The sequence below is a fragment of the Zootoca vivipara genome, chromosome 1 (assembly GCF_965207765.1).
Source record: "Zootoca vivipara chromosome 1, rZooViv2.hap1.1, whole genome shotgun sequence".
Classification (NCBI taxonomy): Eukaryota; Metazoa; Chordata; class Lepidosauria; order Squamata; family Lacertidae; genus Zootoca; species Zootoca vivipara.
In genome coordinates, this window is record NC_142582.1 from 106,381,870 (window position 1) to 106,406,781 (window position 24,912).

A 24,912-nucleotide genomic window follows, 5' to 3' on the forward strand; every position below is an offset into this window, starting at 1 on the left:
ATAAGAAGCAAAACAAAGAATGCTATAAAATACAGGTGATTTCTATAGCACTTGTGGCAGTAGAATGTAATCTTTACCACACAGATTGTCATAAAAACCCCTCTGGGCAGGTCATTCTTATGTCCGTATCAAAAGGTACAGAACTGACAAGAATTGGAGAGTAAGCTGCCCAAGGCTACCCCATAAGAACTGACTTTTGAACCTAAGTCTCCCAGATCAAAGGGTAGACCAAACTGGTCTTGCTGCTGATCAAGATACAGTGCACTGAAGAAACTTTCAAAACCTTAACCCTAAACCAACTATGTGACAATGACCTTTTACATGCGTGTCCTTAATCGGTCACAACATTTCGATTCTGTTGAAACTTGACGGAACTTACCTGTCAACATAGAGGAGAAAAGCATGGCAGGAAAGTAATGGTGAAAATAGAGCACTCTGCCCATCATGAAGAAAGGAAAGTAATGGAGGAGCCATCCTAGCATAATCCTTCCTCCGCTATGTAGCAGGACTCGAGAAAGCTCTAGAACAGAACACATTTCTTGAATTCTTTTTATCCTAACCTGTATAAACATGTGTTCACAAAGCTTCCAGCAGAAATCTAGTTTTATGGAGTTTATAAAACGGTTGGGTTTCTATCCCAAAAAGTTGTTCCAGTTGCACAAGGACTTCTGATTGTGCAATGGAACTTCCCCTCCTTCTCCCTGTGTCCTCCAAAAATATGCTCCAGAGGGTTGGGGGGGGGGACCCAGAACAGATTTCAGGGCGGAACAGCGGGGAGGAGTTCAGTTGAAAATCCTTGCATGAATGGGATAACTTGGTTGGATACAATTCTGTGTGTTTTTACTTCATCAGTTTAGAGTCTAGGAGAAAATATTACTACTGCTACATGCCCAGTGCAATGTGTTCACGACAAGCCAACCCGGCTACACTGTAAATAACCAGATCTAATTCCAGCATGTATGTTAGCAATTGCTGTAGCTCCAAACCAGCAGAGATTAAGAAAATTAGGTAAGAGAGTTGTTTCCTCATCTAATATCACCATTCCATGCAGAAACAAAGAAGGTGTTATGGACATTCACCTTGCCAAGAAGCTCCAAACAGAGTTTAAAGAGAGCATTCTGATTAAGACCCTCAGCATGTGGCTTTCCATAACTTTTGTCGCTACTAGACAATGAAACATTAACAATATCACTGTGTACAACATAGAAGCCAATAAATGAAATAAGCAACAGCTAACAACTCTTAAAGACCCAGTAGATGACTATCCTTCAGCTGTCAGAAAGACAGTAAAACCCAAAAAGAATAGTCCCAATCAGGAATCTCCAAATTCCAAGAATATGAACTCTGAGAAGGAATTGCTCTCTCAGGCTATTTTCCTTGCCATGGGAACCCTAGAGCAGTAACCGTAGCTTTTCAGCTTCAAGTTCCTTGGATTTTCTTTGCTTGATCAACACTAATCATCTCCTTGCTCCACATGCACAAATAAAAAACTTTTACTGAAGGGAATGTGGTCTAGCATTTACTGCATGGACTTTCTCCTTTTAAGTTTCCTCCTTCAATTAGAAAGGACCAGAATCTCTCTTTAAAAACTAGGCCGAAATCCAGCAAATCAACCTTTGTGAGGCAGATTTAGGGGAGCATGGTGGTTTGTCCGCACTGGGCGCAAAGCTGAGAGGGCACCACAGGGAGCATCGCAACAAGGACTAAAATGGAAGGCAAGAGGTAGGGGAGCGCCAAATTTTGGCACTGCACAGGGCACCTCTGAAATCTGAAAGCCCAAAGTCTTCCATTGCTGTTGCACTCCACCCATTACTATCATGATTCCTTTTATACTGCACTCAGTGTCCTTTCATGAGTAGTGGAAGTAGATCTGCAGCAGGAAGCCATAATGTTTATAAAACAGAAGAGAAGGTTATAGACCCAGAAGGTAGGAAATTTACTTTACCTTTGTGCTCAGCTGTTAGCCGAACTCCCCTCTTCATGGCCACAGAAACGAATATTGCCATTGTGATATACAATCCAAGAGTAATTAGGTTCAGCCACCAGATCACCTGTGAGGGAAAGCCTTGCAAGTAGACAAAGATGCACAAAAGGCACAATAAAACTACATGATACAGGGAGGGGAATGAGAGGACCTATCTGAAGGGAAGGGAGGGAAACAACTTCCCTCATCCCACCTAGGGCAACCAAAACTATATTCTCCTTACCGGATTTCCCAGCAAATAAACCCTGTAGTCTGTTTCATTGACTCCAGAAAAACGAAGGCCCTGTGGAGAAATTGATGGCCACCATCAGTATGTGATCAACACAGTTTTTTTCAGTCTACATTTTACCTTAAGCCTGAGGTTTCCATAACAATAAAAATCTGTGTAAGAAAGAAACCAGAACAATGCATCATATGTGGTAGGAGAGTGGAGTTATCCAAAAAAATTGGAATAATATAAATGAGGAAATTTTAAAAAATGTTTAAAATATCCTTTATTAAAAAGCCAGAAGCATTTCTTTTAGACTTAATTACAAATGATATTCCTGGTGATAAAAAGAAAGTATTCCTATATGCGACAACGGCGGCCAGGATGCTTATAGCTGCAAATTGGAGGGGGGGGGGATTCCATCAGTAAGAGAGTGGCAAATCAAACTATGTGAATACATAGACTTGGCAAGGTTAACGGCAGTCTTAAGAGGACAATCAGACCCAAAATTAATAAAAGAATAGGACTGTGTTAAATAGTATATGAAAAAAACCCATTGTTCTGGAATAAATATATTGATATGTGACGAATGAAGTTTGCAGGCTTAACGAAAAGAAAAAAATAGTTATGAAAAGCATAAAACTGGAAGTAATAAATGTACATATACATATAACACAACGAAAAAGAAAAATTGAAAATTTGAAGTCGCTAAAGGATGGAAGGAAGTCAAAATGTATGTTTGGTTATGTTTTGTTTTGTTATAGTTGTTTTTCTTGTTTGTTTGTTTGTTTGTTTTTCTTTTCTTTTTTCCCCTCTTTGTTTTAGTTTTCTGATTAATGTTTTATTTTATTTTTATATTATGTTGTAACTTGGCATGGCAAATTAAAATTAAATTTAAAAAGAAACAAACTGTAAGATCAAAGATTTCCTTGGGGACCCTCCATTACAAGACAGAGAAGTGTCTCCAATGCAATAGTGTTTAAAGCCCTACATTAAAAACCCACAACAGTGTTTAAAGCCCTAAATGACCCAGGCCCAAAAAATCTGAAAGATACCTCCTGACAGATCCTCTTGGGTGCTAAGATTGGCAGAGGAGGCCCTTTTGGGAGTTCCGCCACTCTCAAAAGCTTTGGGGAAGAGGTGACCCAGGCAAGGGCATTATCTGTGGCACCCCCCATAGCTGCTGAACTCCCTCCCCATAGAGGTGAGTCTGACAACTTCATTATGCAGTTTTCTGCAAATGCTGAAGACACACCTCTTTACCCTGGCATTTGACATTTGAGATGTGATTTTTTAAAGTTGTAATCATACTGTTTTAAACTGTGGTTGTAACCAGTAAAGAGTGGGTAATAAATTGAAATAAACAGAGTAACAATAGTGTAGCTTCTATAATCAAACCTCATAATTATATTAGGAACTATTTCAGTCTTTGCTGTTCCGATAGTCACACAGCAGCAGCCCCTGTTGTCTGGGAGCCAATGGTTATTTAACATGTCATGTCGTTCCTTAGCAGCAAGAACTACAGGAGGGCAAATCAGAATTGGTTTTGTGCAAAAGCCATTTAGACAAGCCTTCCGAAAAATTCCCAGATACAACTGAAGATCAGCTATTCACAATGTTACCTTGAAAACAATGAGAAACAACATGAAGTTAAACAAGTTACAGTGCCTCAGAATTTGTTTTGCTCACATACTTGGTAATTGATAGGCCAGTGCCAGGGTTTGGATGTGACTTCATTCTCCTTTGGTTTGAGGCCACTGTTCCCCTACAAGGAAAAACAACAGCTATATTCAGTAAACAGCTATGCTGCAATAAATATTCTCCCTCAATATATATTGATATACAAGTTCTTACATGTAAAATGAAAACTAAAAAGACCCTTGCTGTATCAAAGTGCATAAATACTCCAGAAACCTGTTTCACAAAGTAGGACATGAGAGCCATAGCAGTCTCTGACTACTGTCCTCCATCAACTGATAATTCTAGACATACTGCCTTTGAATCAAGATAGCTATCAAAACTTGTAGCCGTTGATAGACATCCTCCAAATTTGCATCTGTATGCAAGCTACAGGCCCCTCTTTTTGCAAAAGTCAATACACTGGTACCTCGAGTTACAAACACCTCAGGTTACAAATGCTTCAGGTTACAAACCCCGCTAACCTGGAAGAGTTACCTAGAGTTGAGAACTTTGCCCCAGGATGAGAACGGAAACCGTGTGCCAGCGGCGGCAAGAAGCCCCATTAGCGAAAGCACGCCTCTAGTTCAGAACAGTTTCAGGTTAAGAATGGACCTCCGGAACGAATTAAGTTCATAACTAGAGGTAATACTGTATGCCTTTTTGCATGTCTATATGAACAGCATATAGATCTTTCCTCGGGAAATTCTTTCCCGTTACTGTAGTCTAGAAGTGAACGAATACCCCGAGGAAATATCTAAATGCTGTTCACATAGACATGCTAGGCTTCCCCAGATAGTAGTGAAACAGATTAAACCCAGGTATCTATGCTAAAGCTGCCGTGTCTCTCAGAGACCTGCTTATTAGAAAAATGTCTGAGGAAATAGCTTGTTCTAAGGTTAAGCAGCAGAAGTTCCATAGCCCAAACATTCAAAACCCTGAAATAACAATGCTGGATCAAATCAGAGGTTCTTTGCGGCAAAATCAGAGAAACACAAGCATTAGGTTCTATGTTCACATGGCAGGGCAAGGGACTGGGTCTACAGCTCCATAATAATGGAAGCTAAACATGTTGCAAAACTTGATTTTATTCAGTATCTACAGGAAGGGCTAAGGTAGGAGTCTAACAAGGGTATATACTAATTATTTATCACAGTTCAGGTCACAGTTAACCACCTATATTCAAGCCAGATTGTACATTAAGGGCATTTGTCATTTAATTTAAACTGGCTAAAACCCATTATGTATAACTGGTTGCTGGAGCTGGAGCACACAGCCTTAGACAGACACTCATGTTTACAAGAACAATCCCCCCCCCCCCGGAAAATATTTTCTTCAAATGTATGTTCTCTCTAGGCAGCGTCTCAGAGGGGAGGAACAACAAGAGATGGTTATCATAACCCTGTGTGTGAGAGCTTTGCAGGGACATCAGGCAGAGCACCACTGGAGACAGAATGCTGGAATTGATGGACTTTTGGCAATCCTTATGACATTAACAAGCATTTGCTCAAAAGCTAGTCTGTGTTCATGCGTGCACACATGAATTTCTATTTCTTGTCAAATATATTCACACTGCCCTCTAGTGGAGGCAGGCTAAAAACTTTCACACAACAGAATTTAATTAGATCACTATCCAAAGGGGAAGGCTTCAGAACCCTCCCTGAAAAGAAGACCTCTACAGTCCTTTATTGTGAAATCTCCCACAAGATCTCACCAGGTTTGCTTTTACTCTGGAAAGAAACTATCTTTAGTTTAGATAAATTGAATTGTTCTTACAATATCAGTGTGGGAAGCTTTGAGGGTTCTGGGTTGTTGTTGTTTTTGGTAACTGCTTTTTAGAAAAGCAACAAATATAAAAAAGCCTCCTTGTCGAGATCAACGTATTAATAGCATTACTATGAAAGAGAGTTAATATTAGTTTTTTATTTCTTCAGCTGTTACGTTTGACAGCTTCAGATAATTTTTACGCCTACACAAGGACAATGTTTCTTAACATCTCAGGAAAATCTGACTCTCAGCCGGAATCAGGATGTCAGGATGACAAAAATCTTGGACACCATGATAACTGGTAGTCTCAAATAGCGAGGAGCTGTCTGCACACAAAACTCCAGGGGCCCAGATCTTCCCTTCATCCATAAGCATTCCCACACGCAGATGAAAAATGCAGAAGAGCTGCACACACCTTAAAAAAATGTGTGGTTTTATTACTTATATCAGCGTGCTATCAATAGCACGCACAATTATGTATCTTCCTTCATTTATTGGCACTGTCTTCCCCATATTTGATGGATGCCAGAGATTCATAAAGAGCCCTCACTGATTACACAAGATGTCTTGAGAACTGCACTACTAAACACAAACCTGCTGAACCCCACAATGCTTCTTCTATTCCAGATAGTCCCCAAGTTGGCACAGTTAACACAGAAATAAAAGGAGTGTTTTTTCTACAAAGGAAAGAAAGTTACAAACAAAATGGAACCCAAGCCAATCTACCTACTCGGATCATAACCATGTGAGACTCCAGCAGAATCTCTGGAAAGGAAGGTTTCAGAACATCCAAACTGATATTGGGCACTATGGAAAAGAAGACAATTTAAAGTGGGATCTCACATGTTGATTAAGTACATACATTCATGATACATAGACGTTCCTGCTGCATTAAATTAGGTCCCAGGTGCGGGCAAAGGCCAGAAGGTGTTTAAAACAACAACAACAACAACAACAACAAACCCATGTAACACAATACCTTGAAAAGCCATCTTTCCCCCACTTATTCCTGCTGTGCACTAAAATGTCAAACTAGAATCTCAAGAAGCTTCCTTGTGAGTATGACAAAAACATGCTCAAATCTAGCCACTGGGGAAATTATTCGGGAATTCCAATTCTTAATATTTTGCTTCAACTGCTTTATGGAGCTTTTCTCTCTTCAAAATCCACAAGCAATAGGAAGGGGAGAGGAAATCTTAATATTTTGATGACAAAAAGGTACATTCAATCACATACACCTGGGATTAACGTGATCTTCAACATTCCAGAGAGAATTAGGAGACTCCTTCTGATATGGAGTGCAGGTGACTTCTACCTGTTCCCAGCCCCTGTGAAACAAGAACCACCAGTAAGTCATCAATAAAACTTCTGAACTTGCCTATCCCAACTTGCATTCATATTCCATGACATCTCTCTGTCAGAGACCCTTTTCTTACAGAAACATTGGCCTTTCAGAATTCACACTGAACCAAAAGACAATCTAAGGGAATCAAAAGTCTTGTTGAATTGCTGTTGTAACTGTTTTAATTGTAGTGCTGTTTTAACGGGCTTATTCTCCGATATATTTTAATTGTGGGTGTTTATTTTAATGCTTTGATGAAATTGTTTGTATGTTTAATTAGGTGTGTTTTTGTAAGTGGTTTTACACTTGTAAATCATTGAGAAGCCACCTTGGCAATTAAGCACTATAAAAAATTAATAAATCACCACCTCCACCCTCTAAGATAGATACACACACATATATTTATGTTCTAGTTCAGGCTTCCTCAAACTTCAGCCCTCCAGATGTTTTGGACTACAATTCCCATCTTCCCCGACCACTGGTCCTGTTAGCTAGGGATCATGGGAGTTGTAGGCCAAAACATCTGGAGAGCCGCAGTTTGGGGGTGCCTGTTCTAGTTGCTTAACTTAAACCAGTGCTTTTTTTCCTTAAAAAATATTTAGTGGTACTCTCATTTTCCTACTCGTATTGAAATACTGCCCCTCAATGAGGCCAAATTTAGATTCACAAAATGTTTAGGGGGGTATGTGTATCTCTGCATCCCCCCAGAAAAAAAGCACTGACTTAAACATTTAAGTTCAGCGGCCTTGTTTACAAAAGCACTGGACACAGCCTTTAAAAAAATAAATAGAAAAAACAAGTTATGATTAGAATTGGCAATATGCATCCGGCTCACACTTTTAAAAGAAAGAAACTGTACTTTGGTGATTTATACATTTGACAGGGTGCCATGAATGTATTCCCCCCCCCCCCCATTTCAAAGGAAGACTCACACATCCTTTCAACGGCATGGGAATAATTTTACATCTGTAAAGTGTGACAAACAGACCTAGGTTAGTCCACATCTATGGTGAACCTACTAAGAGGAACAATTTGCTGTCAAGTGGGGAAATAGCAAACTGTATATGCAGTAACAGCCAGGCTCTCACTACATGAGGAATACTCTGGAAACCAAACCATACTCCCTGCTCCTCACACTCTTTTAATCTTTACTAGGCAATGGTCCCCCTGTTTCTTGTGTTTATATGTCTTGTTAAACTATTTTAAAATTGGTTTTATCTAAGTACATTGTTCTCTTGCTAGTTTGCTGGTTCCTGAAGTGGAATGACCTGGAATGAAAGAGCGCATTTTCTAATGCTCAATTATCACAATGGTTTCAGGTTAACTGCCTTTCTAGCTAAAAGATGTCCGGGCTTGACAGCCTTACAAATTCAGCCTTGACAAGCAGATCCACTTACATAGAGACCGAAGCACACATATACACCATTGTGCAGGCAGAGGACAGCCAAAGCATTCAGAAGAGCTTTTTGTTGCCCGCACCTGCTCTTCCCTAGCAACTTGCACAACAAAAAACTCCACTGATCCTTTTTGTTAGAAAGCAATTATATTGACTATTCAAAACATGTGAACCAGCAAGTAAATAAGCCAAACATTTTCAGAGGAGAATTTTCTGCTATTCCAAAACTTTTAGTACAGACAATTGCATGGCAATTAAAACTCATAAGGAGGATAGCTAAGGAACACTATGTATAAAGGAGAAATAAATGACTGCTAGAGGTTAACTGATGCTTTCTCTCACACAGCGTATAAAAGGCAAGTTAATTTAAGGAAATTCACTTAAGATTCCTGCCTTCTCCTCCACATGCCTGATTCTACATCACTCAGGAGGCCCCCCCACCAACCTCTGGAAAGGTGCTTTGGGCCCGGGTGGCTACAGGGAAAAATACGGGGCAAAAAGCCTTCCACCTGTGAACTTCCTTAAATTACACGCATGCACACAAAAGCCCATACCAATGACAAACTTAGCTGGTCTCAAAGGTGCTACTGGAAGGATTTTTTCTATTTTATTTTTATTTGGTTCTGACGGCAGACCAATACAGTAATTGAGGGTACAGAAGATAAGCGACATTTGGGCTTCGGCCCCATTACTTTGTCCTATTTCTTAATGAAGGGTATTATTAAACGAGACTGTGCTCAAAAAGGAACAGGTAGACCAGTGATGGCGAACCTATGACACGCGTGTCAGACGTGACACGCAGAGCCCTCATTGCTGGCATGCGCCCCATCGGCCCATTCGCGCTGTTGTTGTTGTTCCACCCCCATTTGTTCTCCCGCTCCTCATACAGCTTGTCTCCGCTGTTAAAACCCAGGTCCTTTTTTGTTGTTGCTGGTAGCCAGAGATTGGTTTTTTTAACCCTTTCTGTGCTGTTTTTTTCTGGCGCTTTGGCAGACCATGATTGGGTGTAGCAGCGTTCATTTTTTAACCCGTTTGGCAGACTATGTCGGTGCTGCATGTCAGTTCCAGCGAAGGTATTATTCATTATTTATTTCTGTCCCCCCCCCCCAAAAAAAAAGCGCAGCAGCTTTGGGGCACTCTCTCAAAAAAAGCAAAGCAACTTTTGCACCCCCAAAAAAACCTCCAAAACTTTGGTCAGCAGCTCCCCCCAAAAAGCTCAACAACTCTGGGCACTTTGTGATAAATAAATAAGGGGTTTTTGGTTTGGTTTGGTTTAATAATTAGGTTTTGGTTTATTAAATACAGTTATATATTAAAATTATACATTTTTGTTATTTAAAGTATAAATATCGTGAAATTATGGGGTTTTTTTCTCGAAGTGACACACCACCCGAGTTATGCTCGGTTTTTTGGCGAATTTTGACACACCAAGCTCAAAAGGTTGCCCATCACTGAGGTAGACAGATATGGGGCTATGCTGGACAATACAGTGGACATTCTGCCTCACCCCACTGAGACAGAGAGGTCCCAAGAATTAGCTTAGAAGCCAAGGGTCTGCAGGCACTGTGCACTGCCTGAGGTTGCTGTGGTTGCTGTGTCCCGCTGAAGACTTTTGGTAGGGGTCTGGGTTGAAGCCTGAGAGTGTTCAGAGCATGATGGCCAAGGAAAAGGTTTCATAAGCATAGCCCTCAGTGCTTTGTGATTAAAAGTGTTAACTGGTTTGGAGAGGCTTGGGAAACTGGCTCTTAGTTTAAATGGGGCAGGAGAGGAGAAAATGGTTCTCCCAGAGGTATTTGTTTAAAGTGGCAGTAACATAGTAACCTGGCAGAATGAACAGTTATTTTAAATTAACAATAGCCACGTTAAGTTCATTATATAGTAACCTTTCAAACTAAACATAACCCTTCATTTTTATTATTTCTTTTTTTAATAATTATTTTTATTAAGGATTTTTTGGGTTACAAAGGTAGTGCAGTGTCTCATGCATCATGTTTACACATCAATTTTACTTGTTGAGACATTATGACAGGCATCCCCAAACTGCGGCCCTCCAGATGTTTTGGCCTACAACTCCCATGATCCCTAGCTAACAGGACCAGTGGCCGGGGAAGATGGGAATTGTAGTCCAAAACATCTGGAGGGCCAAAGTTTGGGGATGCCTGCATTATGAGGAAGGGGGGAAAGAGGTGGGTGGGAATTATTTCTTAATCAAAGCTAAAACGCATCTTACATTGTTGCTCTGCTTTTAAGTGGTGCCTGCACTGTTTATGCCACAGCTACTGGTGGGTGATCTGAGGTTTATTATTAACCAGTCATTTAAATATATACGGTGGCAGAAGGGAAAATAGGTTTGAACAAATAAGTAAAGGGGTGTAAGAATTGAAGTGAAGCGGGGAAAGAGTAGCTAATCCTTTGACAGTTTGGTGACCACAAGGCGGGATTATAACAATAGCTATAATAATCCCTAACAAGTGATGGCAGCCGTGTGAGATAGATAAATAAAGGAACACTTTGCAGGCATAATGAATAGCACAATCAGGAAAAGAACACTGGATGGCATGGAAATGCTCTCAAGCACATTTTGAAAAATTTTTATGGATGGCTTTCCCTCATACTCGGGGATCTGACAGACAACCGTATTTGGGACTAGAAAAGAACTCACTACCATGCTGGATTGACAGTGAGCTGCTCACAATGGGGGTTGTCTTATTACTATTATGATTGTTATTATTTCCTGCATAGCTTGCCGTGATCGTATAGTGGTTAGTACTCTGCGTTGTGGCCGCAGCAATCTCGGTTCGAATCCGGGTCACAGCAGGAAGGAATGCTTATGTTTTGAGCCAGCGTGGTGTAGTGGTTAAGAGCAGTGAGTCGACTTGTAATCTGGTGAACCAGGTTCGCATCCCGCAGCTCCTGGGTGACTTTGGGCTAGTCACACTTCTCTGAAGTCTCTCAGCCTCACTCACCTCACAGAGTATTTGTTGTGGGGGAGGAAGGGAAAGGAGATTGTTAGCCGCTTTGAGGCTCCTTAAGGGGAGTGAAAGGCGGCGTATCAAGTCCAAATTCTTCTTATTCTTACCTGCCCTTCGCTATAAGGTCCCAGAGCAGGTTACAGCAATTTCAAAACACATTATTCAAAACAGTTTAAAAGAAATTACCATCACAAGAACAGCATGGATCCTGAAAATATATATCTCAAGTGACAAAGGCCAAAGGGTAAATACAATGTTGCCATTCCTGCTACAGGTGACATTGTTCACTCACTTTAAATCATCCCAAGATCAAGCGTTGCAAGAGCCGTCAGCAATGCATCTGTTTTCTACAATGCAGCCCCAAATGCACTGAGTCACATATTAAAAGGAGGAAATCAAAAGGAGGAAATCAAGAAGGATATGTGCTGCCTTGCTCTGGAGGTCCCTTCAGGCTCAAGAATTCCATTAAAAACGACTCCTGGATATTTACCATTTTGGCAACGTCTTCCCAGTTGAACCCAAGAGGCAGCCTGTAGCCACATGAATCAGCCTGATCCGACTACGGAGGACTTTGATACGCTTCCCAGTCTTTCTTCCCACAACCTCAATTCGCCAGAAATCATTGCAGTCTCCAGTTCCATTCTAGGAAACGCGCATACCAAGAAAAAGAGGGGGAACACACAGAGACAAAGAAGAACTATTATGAATGAGAGAGGAATGGGTTTCTGAAGCTTCAAGGCAGTAGCAGTACTTGTGAGGAGCTAATGAGGCCCTTCAGCATTGCCCTGTCCAAACACCAGCAGTAAGTAGCCATTCCTCATAGGGGAGTTGCTCCAGCCACCTTGATCCTCTTGGTTTATTAACCAAGGCTTGACCTGTGGTTGCAGATCACAATTAAGGAGGAGACACCTTAACCACGATCTGGGGTGACATGCTATGTCAAAACTTGTGTTAGCTGCCATACTGCACAGTGCTAAAAGCAGCAGCACAGTGAGCCAGCACTATCCCAGTAGACCATAGTTTGGTTTACTGTGGTGTGCAAAACATCACAATGTTTTTATTGCTCTTTTTGCCTCTACTTTTTTAGGACCAATAAATAAACTGCACTGCTGCTCCCCCACTCCCACCCCACATTTGGATTAAAAAGTTACACAGAACCGTTAGTCAACTGCTGAAATGGTTTACCACAATACATTTTTTCACCTCACAAGAATGAAAGAAAAAAAATCTTTTCATAAAGGCTAATGGTTGTACATCCTTCAACCTAGACACCAATAGGTCATAACAAGTGCAGAAGAGAAAAAGAATCAGTCAAGCTGTTTAAAGAGCCTTAACTCCTTGAAGTTGAGCGCTGGCACAGGTAGGCTTTTGTATTTCATGTTACATCACTGTGGTTTATATGAGGGTGAGGCACTCTCAGTATTCTCCAATAATCTCAAGAGTTTTTTTTTAATATGAGCTAAAAATTCATACTACAGCTTCCTGTTCTTTATGAAAGAATCATGGATTTTGAGCAGCTTAAAAGAAAGAAAAACCCCAAAGGAGAAATAACCCTTTGTTCTGGGAACATATTCCAGGGCGGGCAGAATCAAGTTTTCTCTTTGTTCACTTACTATGCCGTACCCAGTGACCTGAAGATGCTTTCTCGTCAAGGGGGCTTCATGAGGGTGACTGTGCAGGTTTCTAGAAGTCCTAAAGTTAAAATAAAATCACATTGTTTGATTTTATCCCTAGAACAGTTTGAGCGCTGAAAATTCATTTCAATTAAAGAAAACTTGGTTCAAACATTTTCCGTCATCTTCAACACAGTTGAATAAGGTGACATTCCAGGAATGTTATGCCAAGTATACAGGCGGTGACCATTTTAGGCATGTCCAATTGACACGCGATCACCGATGCGCTGGTCCTTCTGGGCCCAGAAGAGGGCAGAATGGGGCGGAACAAGGTGGGGCTAACTTATGTGTACTCCCCCGACACACAGAGGGGCCGGGAACAGAACCCCCTTGCAAAATAGTTGCCACCTGTTTCTGTCAAAATTTGCATGCCAAGATTACCATTTACAGTGAGGTCCACATTCTCTCTCAGAGCAGATTCCAGGAATACTAGTGCAGTTAATTTCTTAACGCAAATAAAGAGCATCTAATGGTGCTTCAAAGACTATCAGGGGATAGCACACAGAAGAGAGAGTCATCAACAAGGTCTGTTCTAACCATGGTGTAGTTACTGGCAGACCAGATATCTATTACCATACTCAACCAGAACTGCTACTTCAGGCCTTTAGCATTCCTCACATTTCCTAAACAGCTTACTCTTTGTGTTCCAAACGGATAACGTCTCCATGCCTTACAAACTCCACAGGGAAGGAAGGGTCTGAATGATCTGGTGAAACAGAAGAGGTCACAGCATGAGATCTGAGGCTGATGGAAAAGATGTAAGAATGCCAATATCAAATAAACTAGGAAAGCATCATAAAAATATCATCGTTCCAACATCTCTAGTTCAAATACAAAAAAAAACACCTCGAAATATTTCCAATGACTTTCCAATATCATCATTATGATAAAAAGCTTCTCTAACAGCAAACAAAATGTATCGCCAGTAAGACAGCACTCTTCCTAGGATGTCACAGCATGCAAGTGTTAGAAAAACATTAAAATTCCTGAACATTCAAACTGTAGCCACAACCAGCAAGATGAACAAGGAGCTGTGTTCAGCACTAAAGATAAGTTTCCTTTTGAAATATTTCATTAAATTCAGATAGATTACACAACTACTAACTTGGATCTGAGTCTCTTGTGTTTATACTTTGATACAAAAGGGGTAACTATGATTTAATTTTGCACTAATATATTTCAATTTGAAAGTACATAAACCATCTGTTAAACTGATGAAACAGCAGGCAGCAGAGATAAATCTGGGCATCTCTCAGGGGAGTGTTATGTTGTAGATGCACCACAGGATTAGATCAGGAGGCACCACATTTTATTTTATACCTTGAAATGGGCCAGCTTTGCCACTGCCCAAAAACACAACCTGAAATGCTTATCCAATTCAGCTATGTTGCCGTCACTAGCCCATGCCACCAAGAGGAATGCACTCCAAAACTTGCCTTCTAGCACTACTGGACTATTTAAAAAGCTTGCAAAAACCTTGTATAATGACCTCCTCACAATAAGGAACAGAGTTTATTATATATGTCAGATCTAATTTGCCACTAGACATGTTCACTGGAGTGGTTGGACTAGGACCTGGGAGACAAGAGTTCAAATTTCTTCTGAGCCATGAAGCTCACTTGGGTGACCTTTGGCCAGCTACAGTATCTCAGCCTAACTTACTTCACAGGGTTGTTGTGAGGATAAAATGGGGGGGAAGAGAAAGCATGAATTGCTGGGATAGCTCAGTCGTACAGCATGTGACTCTTAATCCCAGGCTCGTGGGTTCGAGTCCCACGTTAGGCAAAAGATTCCTGTATTGCAGGTGATTGGTCCATTCCAACTCTACAATTCTATGATCCTATGTATGCCACCTTGACCTTCTCAGAAGAAAGGTGGATATGAATGTAAAAAATGAATTATAAAAATAAACAAAAGTGGCAAGTGTGCCCCTCCAAGGCAGTCTTGAGAAGACTCACAAAGAAGAACTGGGTTCAAGGTTCAAGGTCTAAGTTCTGTGTTTTGGCACCCATTCAGGACAGGCAAGTCCACAGGACTTGAGAACAAGTAGATGCTGCCATACCTCTTACTTCCATAGTCACAGACAAGACCACAGGCATGAAAGGGCAGAGAATGGCATCCACACTTCCCTTTACCCAGAACTCAGTGGACCATGCACCTTCAGCAAGGAAGAGATGCACCACTGAATATGCTGCCTCCGAGGGGTATCAAACACAGCCCAGTTTATAGAATAAGTGAAGAAGAAATGATGTATGCTACCTGGAATACCTTACAAGAGGAGAGGCAGAATATAAAAGTAACAAATAAATAAATAAATATGGTAATCCCACAGATTTAGAAAAGAAACTAAAACTCCTAGGGAAAGGGAGATCAATTTTCTTGAAGAAGGGGAAAAAAGAATTACATATTACACTGCTTTATTCTCAAATTACCTGCTTTCAAGTTGTGTTTCTTTATAATCCACAAGTTATTCAAGTCCTTATGCAAATATGCAGTGACCTAGAAGCACAGAGAAGTCATTGCATTCCATCCCTTCAAAAATACAAGGAGTCTAGTGTTTCTGCATTCACTGCAGACAAAGGCAATTCTATGCATTTGTGAATAACAGGTTTGTAACCAATACATACACATACACACACACACGAAGCAATTGCAGTTTGTTGTGAATAGTAGCATAGTTACTGCTTTTATTATTTATTGCGTTTTCAAATGCATTTTTCAAATGCATTTTCCAAAGAAGCCAAATCCATGTTTGACCCAAGATGAATATTTGACTTTGGGGGTGTTATTTCCACCCTGTGACACTTCACCCCCCAAGTGACCAGTTATTTCTGTGCTGGACATAGGCTTTTACATCAATGCGTTGTGCACACAAATGTGATACAATATAATATTTGAAGTCAACTCTTTTTGAATTAAGAAATGCATGGAACCAGGAATCTACACTGCCAAAGTCTAGAGGAAAGAGCGATGGTCCCCGCCTTATTCTCACCCCTGTCCTGTGTTAGTCTTCCTAATAATTCACCCTCGACTCCTTGTGCTCAAGATGGAAGTGCTTTTGGAGAAGGCTTGTATTCTAATGGTTGTGTGAATTACACCAGTCCTGTAAGCAAGTGGTACAAGACCTGCTGGAACACAGAAAAGGCTTAGATAATCCATAACCCAGCCTCCTGTTCCCCACACTGGTAAACCAGATGCCTCTGGGAAGGTCACAAGGAGGACATAAGCGCAATAGCCCTTTCTGCTGTTGTTCCCTAGTGATGGGTATAGAAAGGGATACTGCCATCAAGACTGGTAGCTACCGATAATACTAACAGATCTTCTCAAGCACTACACAAGACTTTCAGGCTGCAAAGATGCTGTAAAAAATCCATAGCAAGAGAGGAACATTAAACAACCATTATTTGTACTAAGAGGACATGAAGCAGCTGAAACAGGACAGGTCTCAGACAGATTTTGACTTATAAGCCATCTAGAAGTATTTCTGCAAGGCATTCCAGTGTCTGAAAACAACACAGGAAGGGCTTATACATCTGCCAGCTTCTAAAGCAAACGTGCACACACACCTTTCCAGTGTTTTAGTCGCATGAATGGCTTACGGCAACACCAGCAAAATGTGACATTCCAACAATTCACTGACCTGCTGCTGCCGTGCTCCCACACCCTCAGGATACAGGTGCCAGTGTGAGTGAAGGTATCCGCCTGCCATACGAAGGTTTTTCATTGTTATCACAGAGCCATACGCCAAGTCTAAAGGAAGAGAGCAATGGTTTAAGGTAGATACTGCAAACAGAACACCAATAAGTTGTGTTGTTAGTTGACCTCTGTGTTACAGAGGCGCAAACACCCTTCACTTGGACCAGTGTTGCTGGTCCCATGCTGTGGAACGCTCTTGCAGCAGACATTTGACAGGCATCCTTTTCTTCTTCTTCTTCTTCTTCTTCTTCTTCTTCTTCTTCTTCTTCTTCTTCTTCTTCTTCTTCTTCTTCTTCCTTTCAGACACCACTTGGAGCCTCTCTTATGGCAACAGGCCTAAAATATCCCAAGTAGCCAGTCATTTCAATGACTGCTTTGTATTGCTTTTAAATGTGCTTATGTTGCTATACACTACCGTGATGTTTTCGGAGAGGGGGTGTATAATTTTGTAAGTAAACATATTGGCACCTGTGTACTGGAAATGCTTGCATAAAACCACCCAAAAGGGTGCAGGATACAAAGTCATTAATCATGACCAAGATTCCACTGTGCTGTGAAACCGCTGCCACCACTGAATCATCATGTGTCTGCCATCATGGTCTGATGTGACTGCTGCTGCTATTTCAAGACAAGTTGAACTTTCCCTAGTCCACATTGACTTGCATTAAAAAAAAACCTGCAGTGTCATTTACCATCATTTGCAAAATCCATTGGGAAATCAAATTCTTATAGATATAGAAGCAGATACTTCTAAGCTGTAGAATTTGAGCAATGAGGGAGGCATTCAAAGATGTTATTTCAGAATAGTCCACCCAATCTTTTAGGTTTAAGGAGATAACAGCATTTTAAAAATATATGTGCCTTCATTAATTAGGTGAAATAATTCCAGAATTTGTTTTTGCAGATACAGCCAACTTTTCTTGGAAAAACATCAGAAACCCACACACTCCACCTGCCCCCAAATATTCCTGTTGATTCCTGCAGATTTCAAATCACATTTTTCTTATTCTTTTTAGATGTTTTGCTTTTTCTTCCTGTTGTGTAGGGGGCGGGAATCAAATAACCACAGAAGAAACACTCTGACTGCACATAGGCTGAAGTGGAGGAGGTGCAGTGACTACAATTTATCCCCCCCAATTATCACTGCCTCTCTGCACTCCCACCTCTGCTGCTTTGGTACAGCAAGGGTCCCCATTCCCCCAAAACTGTTAACTGTACTGGTAACCAAGTGCCACTTATTGAATGTAACCAGAGGGTATAGAATGGTTCAGGTAGCACAATAGCTGTTAGGCAAGAGTCTCGCCCTACAAAGTAAAGATGCCAGTTGGGAGATCACTAGCATATGACTACTGAATCAAGGTGATTTACACTGGTTTCAGACACAGCCTGCCAAATAAGTTTTGCAGATAAGGATTTCTCCAAGGTGGTACCAAGAACTACAACTTGTTACATTCCAATACAGAAATATATAATTAAAAGTTACCATTCCGTTTGTTTGTTTGTTTTTTGCATCTTTTGAGGTTCCATCTACTCTCTCATTATGCGTTTTATATGCTTCTGCCACACTTCTGCTCAGTTCTAAACTTTCCACTCCCAACCCACCAGTGACAAAGATCAAAATGTTCAGAAATAATTCCAAAGTGGTTCAGATCACCATTCCAAAACACTAAAGAGCAAAAAGACACATGACAAATACTTTGTACAGTCATACCTCGGCTTAAGTACATCTCGGTTTGAGTACTTTCATTTTAAGTACTCCGCAGACCCGTCTGGAACGGATTAATCCACTTTCCATTACTTTCAATGGGAAAGTTCGCTTCAGGTTAAGTACACTTCAGGTTAAGTACAGACTTCCGGAACCAATTACACTCATACCTTGGGTTAAGTACGCTTCAGGTTGAGTACTCTGTGGACCCGCCTGGAACAGATTAATCCACTTTCCATTACTTTCAATGGGAAAGTTCACTTCAGGTTAAGTACGCTTCAGGTTAAGTACAGACTTCTGGAACCAATTGTGTACTCAAACCGAGGTACCACTGTATTTGCTTTAACATCCACCCTGTGTTCTCTAAAAAACACAGGAGAGTTTTTTCTTTGCTTGGATACAGAGTGTTCATTAGAGCATTGATTCCCTCAAGTATCTAGATACTCACACTCTGGAACAGACATGTTATGAAGGTTGTTTCCAATCAGCCGAGACTGAAATCCAGAGCTGAAAAAGCCATCACCAGGCCCACTGAGAAAGAACCAAGTGTATGTAAATTATGCGTGCATGGAGACAAATGGAAATAGTTTTAAGCATATAATTTGATAAGCAGGAAACATAACAGCACTGGCCTGTCAGCACACAGGATGTTCCCAATTTCCTTTGATGTCTACAAATATCTGGATCATTTGGCTGACACACAAGCAACCTTCAGCTACCTTCAGATTTACATGAACAAAGTGATCAATTGTGCCCAAGTACAATGCAAGTAAACAGTCCTGAGGAAAGCCTGAGGAAAGCCTAATTTCAGTGAGATTTCCTAAAACACCCCCCAGACTTGTGCATGTACCTCAAATTTGCATGCTGACCTGCAGGATTAGAATTTTACTGGCCCATCACTTTTCTTCACTAATAGGGTTAACGGCTTACTCTTAAGCATGACAAACAGGTCTAGGCAGAAAAATGGGAGTAAATACTGTGGTCAGAAGCTTGGTGAATACTGTCATTTTAGAAGGTCAGTGGTATTTGACAGAGACCAATATCCAGCAAAGTCATACACAGAATAAACCACTGAATTCAACATGCCTAAGTTAAATCAAGGCCATTGATTTAAATGGGTCTACTCAGGGCATGAACAACATTGGCTATCACCCAGAAAATTGACTGGTGAATCGCAAAGCCAACATTGGCTCAAGTACTTTGGCTAATACCACTTGTTGAAAAGTGTGACAAATAATCACTTTTCAGTCTTCTTTCCATTATTTATTAGTAAAGAACAATGTAACATAAGAGGTAGGCAAGTGTCCACAACAAAATCATGAAACAACCATGCCTGATCCCGTCACTCAAAAGCTAACTGGTGAGTGATGATAAAGCCACCATGTCTGAAGACACAGGTCTACACTCAAGACCAGGCTTCCCCAAACTGCAGCCCTCTAGATGTTTTGGCCTACAACTCCCATGATCCCTAGCTAAGAGGACCAGTAGTCAGGGATGATGGGAATTGCAGTCCAAAACGTCTGGAGGGCCGAAGTTTGGGGATGCCTGCTCAAGACTCTGCAGAAATTAATGCACAAACAGATCGGGTTAAATATTGAGGCATAACTAAACAGAGCTGGAACACCATGTAGAATTCCTATGACAGGTATTACCATGACTTGCCTGCCTTGCATAAAAATACAACTTCATTAGAATTAAGGCTCAATTCAAACATCGCACAAAACAACACCATACTGTAGTTTAGAACACAGAGCTGCTGGTCTGCTTTCATATTTGTCAATTCAAACATTGTGCCAAATGTCTGAACGATAGCTAGCTATACCCTCAAGCTTCAAACCGACTGGCTAGCCAATTGCCAATTATGGTTTATCAGTTAAGCTTCCTTAAGCATGTTTTGGCACTATGCCTGAATTGAGCTAATATTGTCATATGTGTGTTTTCTTTTTGACAGAAAAGTGAGGAGAAATACCTTCTATTTAGCACTGCAAAATGAACAGCAAACATAGCAGTATAGAGAGCAAGTGGCAGCATAATGAGGCAGAGCACACGAGCCAGGAAGTGCCCTCCCAGAGTGACCTGCAACGAAGAATTCAGAACAGTTGCAGCACCATTTAGGCGGGTTTCTTTACACACCTCTCTTGAGTACACCTAACCAAGCAAGCTACAAGGACTGCACCAATTGGCTACTCCATCAATTCCTCTTGTGGAGTTAGTACATTTATTTGCATATTGTTAAGACTCATAGAGTTTTGCTGGCAATGGCGCAACTCTAATTACACTGCAGCCATCTGCAGAGGCAGGAGACTTAAAGAAGATGAATTTGTCCTATTTCAAATGTAATTAACTGTCCTGACATTAGCAGCAGACCTTTTCAGAAGCTGATATTCTATGTCTTTGCACTACACTTATTTAACCCAGGAGAAGCAAACCTCATAGCAGAAATAAGAATGTTTACCCTATTTAGAAAGGATAGTAGGTGGAATAAATTGAATTTTGTAACTTTAAGTTTAAACAATCTGAGAAGCTGACCCCAGAAGAATAATAATAGCACCTCTAAGATAGGCTTGAATAAACAGCATTATGGATGGCAAAAAGGCAATTTCCTTGCTGTTAATGAGACACAGATTTAATAGCATTTATCACCAAGGTCAGCCTGTGTCATAATTGATGATTTCTAAATGCAGGCCACAAACATGAGTTCTTGAAGCCACAAACATGAGTTTGACCAAGCTGCAGGAGGCAGTGGAAGACAGGAGTGCCTGGCATGCTATGGTCCATGGGGTCACGAAGAGTCGGACACGACTAAACGACTAAACAACAACAACAAAATGCAGGCTAAAAATAATTTAAGCCCATTGCTGAATTCAACTGCTACCTTGAAAAGTTATTTAAGTCTGGAAAAAATCCTCTTTGTGAAAAAATGAACTGACTGAAGTTTCACCTTCAGAAAAGCAGCTCAACCTGCAGAGCTTGCAAAACCCATAAGGACAGCTCTAAACCGGTAACTAGGCAAAATGCATTGTGTATGCCAAAATCTAATCTGCAGACTATGAACTGTATCACTGTTTTGAAGGTCAAAACAACTTCAGCCTTCCCATTACAGCACATTAGATACAGCAAATCAAAGGCCTCTATCTAGCAGCATTTTCTCATGAAAAACTATTTGCAGAACTCTATAGCGTATGCTTAACCGTAGGCTACTCAGTGTCAATGCTAGATAGCGCAAAGTGGAAAAGAAAACAAGAACAACTCAGGGGGCAACAGTCTCCTTGAATGAACAATAGCAATCTTTTAATATGTAATGTCAGATTGTCATATTAAATAGATTGTCAGACAGTTTTTAAATATGTTCTGTCATGTCATCCCTTGGCTCCAATACAGTAACCACTGGTTGACTGAAGCAACTACTGTACAATCATACCTTGGAAGTCGAATGGAACCTGTTCCGGAAGTCCGTTCGACTTCCAAAATGTTCGGAAACCAAAGCACAGCTTCTGATTGGCTGCAGGAAGCTCCTGCAGCCAATCGGAAGCCGCACCAAAAATTGTTCGAAAACCGGAACACTCACTTCTGGGTTTTGATAGTTTGGGAGCTGATTTGTTTGGGAGTCAAGGCATTTGAGATCCAATGTATGACTGTACAATGCTTCCATGATACATTTCCCCACAAACACTGAAAGCTAGTAAAAATTCTAGACACTCACCAGTGAGAGACTGAGGTCTCCCAGCAGCTCCCAGAGATCACGAACAGTGTTCAGTCCAACCAGGAGGACTACAAAAAGGCCAACAAATTTCACGCCTATTGCACCAGCAAGGTTTATCCCAGTCAAACAGAGCCAGAACCACCAGGGAGCAGAAAAGGGTCTGAAAAACACATTTTAAAAACTTCCTGTTGGAATAATAAACTTTTTAATAGAGATCCCTGGAGTAAATCTAAGGTAGGATACGCTTTATACCTAGGTATCTCCAATGGAGAAACAGAACACATTTACGTTCCTAGTTCCAAACACTTTTGCCCCCACATTCGGAAGGGCAAGTTGCCTTCAGGCTGAAAATGGTTCTTCACCTGTTCTTGAAGCGCTCTCCCTAAAAATGAGGCAGTGCTAAAATCTGATCTAAAGCAATTCAACTGATCAAGCACACCACACAGAAAGAAAACTATCCTGGCAACCTCCTGGTCTTAAGAAAGGTCAATACAATAGCCCAGAATACAGGGCCCTAGCCTTTTGGAGCCATCATTATCACACACATACTTGCATGTTATTTGTGAATGCAACACTAGAGGGGAGGGCAACCATCTGTACATTAATGCCAATCACTGCTACCATACGGAGTATGGCTCTGCTCCTGAATACAGGAATCTACTGCTCAGTCCACTGAACTGCTGTCCCTGTACATTATGGTATTATTAAGTGGCGCTTCTTGGGAGAGACCTTCTTTGTTCAATTGTCTGTCGTGTTCTGCATTTTTAGGTGTTGTTTCACATGTTATATATTATGTGCTTTTATTTCTTAATAATGGATTTTATTGCTGTGTTGTTTTATTATGTACTGAATACACTGAGGTCTCTTTGGAGCCAAGCTGGCAGGATAAAAATCACAACATAATGCAAAACAAACATATAATTAAATCTTCCGACACAAGTGTGAAGGGCCACATACTGGAAAAACTGCTGCCACCTTACCTGTCTGCACAGGAATCATGCTTGACCATGCTGAGCACAGCTCCCATGAGGAAGAACATCAGAATGGGGTCTAGCAGAATGTATTGAGAGAGAGTAATGAACCCTGTATCTGGAAAAATAAGACAAAACCGTATCAGCTGTTCAAGCATAATCTTCTTGCAATAAGAGCACATCAGAATGTATAAAATCAACTATGCTGCTTTCACTCATTATCTGCCAAATGTGTCGCCCTCACCTACACATTTATTTCACTGTCAGAGATAGTATTCACCATCAGAGATATCGGCTTCAAGGCATACAGCTTGGGGTCATCAGTTAATTGTTGTTATTATTATTCATTTCATTTTCATGCCACTTTATACAGTGGAACCTCAACTCACATACAGAATCCGTTCCGGAGGTCCGTTTGTGAGTTAATCCGGGTCACTGGGAGAAGCGCCGTTCTGCACGTGCGCATTTGGCGGCAGCGCCGTTCTGTGAATGTGCAGTCGGCAGAAGCCACTTCTGCGTGTGTGCGAATCGCAGCAAACCCGGCCTTTACTTCCAGGTTTGCCGCGGTCGCAAGTCGGATTGTTTGCAGGTAGGGGCGGTGGTAAGTCGAGGTTCTACTGTACTTTTAGGAAAACAATCTCAAAGCGCTTTACAACATTTTAAAGCAGCAAATAAAACAATCCAGAATAAAACATTACTGAAGGAAGTAAAATATAAGATGCACATTTAAAATAGCATAATTAACAAGAGAACAAAATATTATCATAAGCATAAAAACATACCTGCTGCTGTTGCTGCCAATCCTGCCCATGGTGGTTCATGGTGAGAGGCAGCTGTGGAAGCTCAGGCTCAATGGCCTGGGTTTGCATTAAGAGACAACTAAGATAGTTCTCTTCCCTGTCCTCCACTTCTCATTACCTAGGCCAGGCATCCCCAAACTTCGGCCCTCCAGATGTTTTGGACTACAATTCCCATCATCCCTGACCACTGGTGCTGTTAGCTAGGGATCATGGGAGTTGTAGGCCAAAACATCTGGAGGGCTGCCTGACCTAGGCCAATGCCATTTCCTATCACGACTTCCCACTCATTCAAGATCTGCCCCTTCTTTTCTTTAGCTAAAATTGTCCCCTCTTGCAAAATGCTCTTATAGCTCATCTTTGTTCCTGCATTCTCTCCTTTCCAAATAATGTGGACCAAAAAAAGAGAACTTTTCACTCTTTTGATTGTACCCAGGGCATATGTATATTCGAAACATTTATTTATTTTTATGCAGACTCTTAAAACATTTTTGCATGTGTAAAGCACTCAAAGTATTTTACACCCTAATCATATTTATCTCACAATAATCCTCTGTGTTTATTACTAGGTCTATTCTCAAGACAGAAAAGTGAAGGCAAGAAGCTTGTTCAGATACTCCCCACAAGTCTGTGACTAAATAAGGATGTTCACATAGGGTCTTCTGTGACAGGAGACCATGAGCTCAATGACCTAAAGTTTCTGAAGCCCAATTCCTTCGCTGAACATCATTTTCTAGCAGGGGAAACTAATGAAACAAACCCTGCAACATGAAGAAGATGCTTACCAAAAATCAGAATGGCAGCTGTAAGCATTGCTGCAGGCAGAGATTTGGACAACTCCAGCACCGTGAGGTAAGAGAAGGGGACCAGGCACGAACCAAGGAATGCACAGAACTAAATAAAGAGAGGAGAAACACTCTTCACATGGTGATGACACACGTGTCCTTAGCTTTGCTGCTACACAACCTTAAAAGCACACAGTATTAGCCAAGTCAGTCTGCTGAGTATTCTCCACCCTCAT

General features: G+C 41.1%; 1 protein-coding gene across 2 annotated transcripts in view; it reads right to left on the reverse strand.

Moving 5' to 3' along the window:
* The window catches only part of POMT2 (protein O-mannosyltransferase 2), a 32,443-nt gene that overhangs the window by 5,442 nt on the left and 2,089 nt on the right, over positions 1 to 24,912 (reverse strand). For both annotated transcript variants that reach the window (XM_035108094.3, XM_035108079.3), the window contains exons 4-19: positions 24,677 to 24,785; positions 23,104 to 23,212; positions 22,124 to 22,283; positions 20,390 to 20,496; positions 18,869 to 18,951; positions 16,660 to 16,769; positions 15,452 to 15,518; positions 13,656 to 13,725; positions 12,960 to 13,038; positions 11,837 to 11,988; positions 6,873 to 6,964; positions 6,367 to 6,443; positions 3,886 to 3,957; positions 2,208 to 2,267; positions 1,946 to 2,051; positions 380 to 520 (exon numbers count right to left, since the gene is read on the reverse strand). In XM_035108094.3, the coding sequence (XP_034963985.3) occupies positions 380 to 520; positions 1,946 to 2,051; positions 2,208 to 2,267; positions 3,886 to 3,957; positions 6,367 to 6,443; positions 6,873 to 6,964; positions 11,837 to 11,988; positions 12,960 to 13,038; positions 13,656 to 13,725; positions 15,452 to 15,518; positions 16,660 to 16,769; positions 18,869 to 18,951; positions 20,390 to 20,496; positions 22,124 to 22,283; positions 23,104 to 23,212; positions 24,677 to 24,785 (1,594 nt within the window). The remainder of the gene's footprint in view (positions 1 to 379; positions 521 to 1,945; positions 2,052 to 2,207; positions 2,268 to 3,885; positions 3,958 to 6,366; positions 6,444 to 6,872; positions 6,965 to 11,836; positions 11,989 to 12,959; positions 13,039 to 13,655; positions 13,726 to 15,451; positions 15,519 to 16,659; positions 16,770 to 18,868; positions 18,952 to 20,389; positions 20,497 to 22,123; positions 22,284 to 23,103; positions 23,213 to 24,676; positions 24,786 to 24,912) is intronic.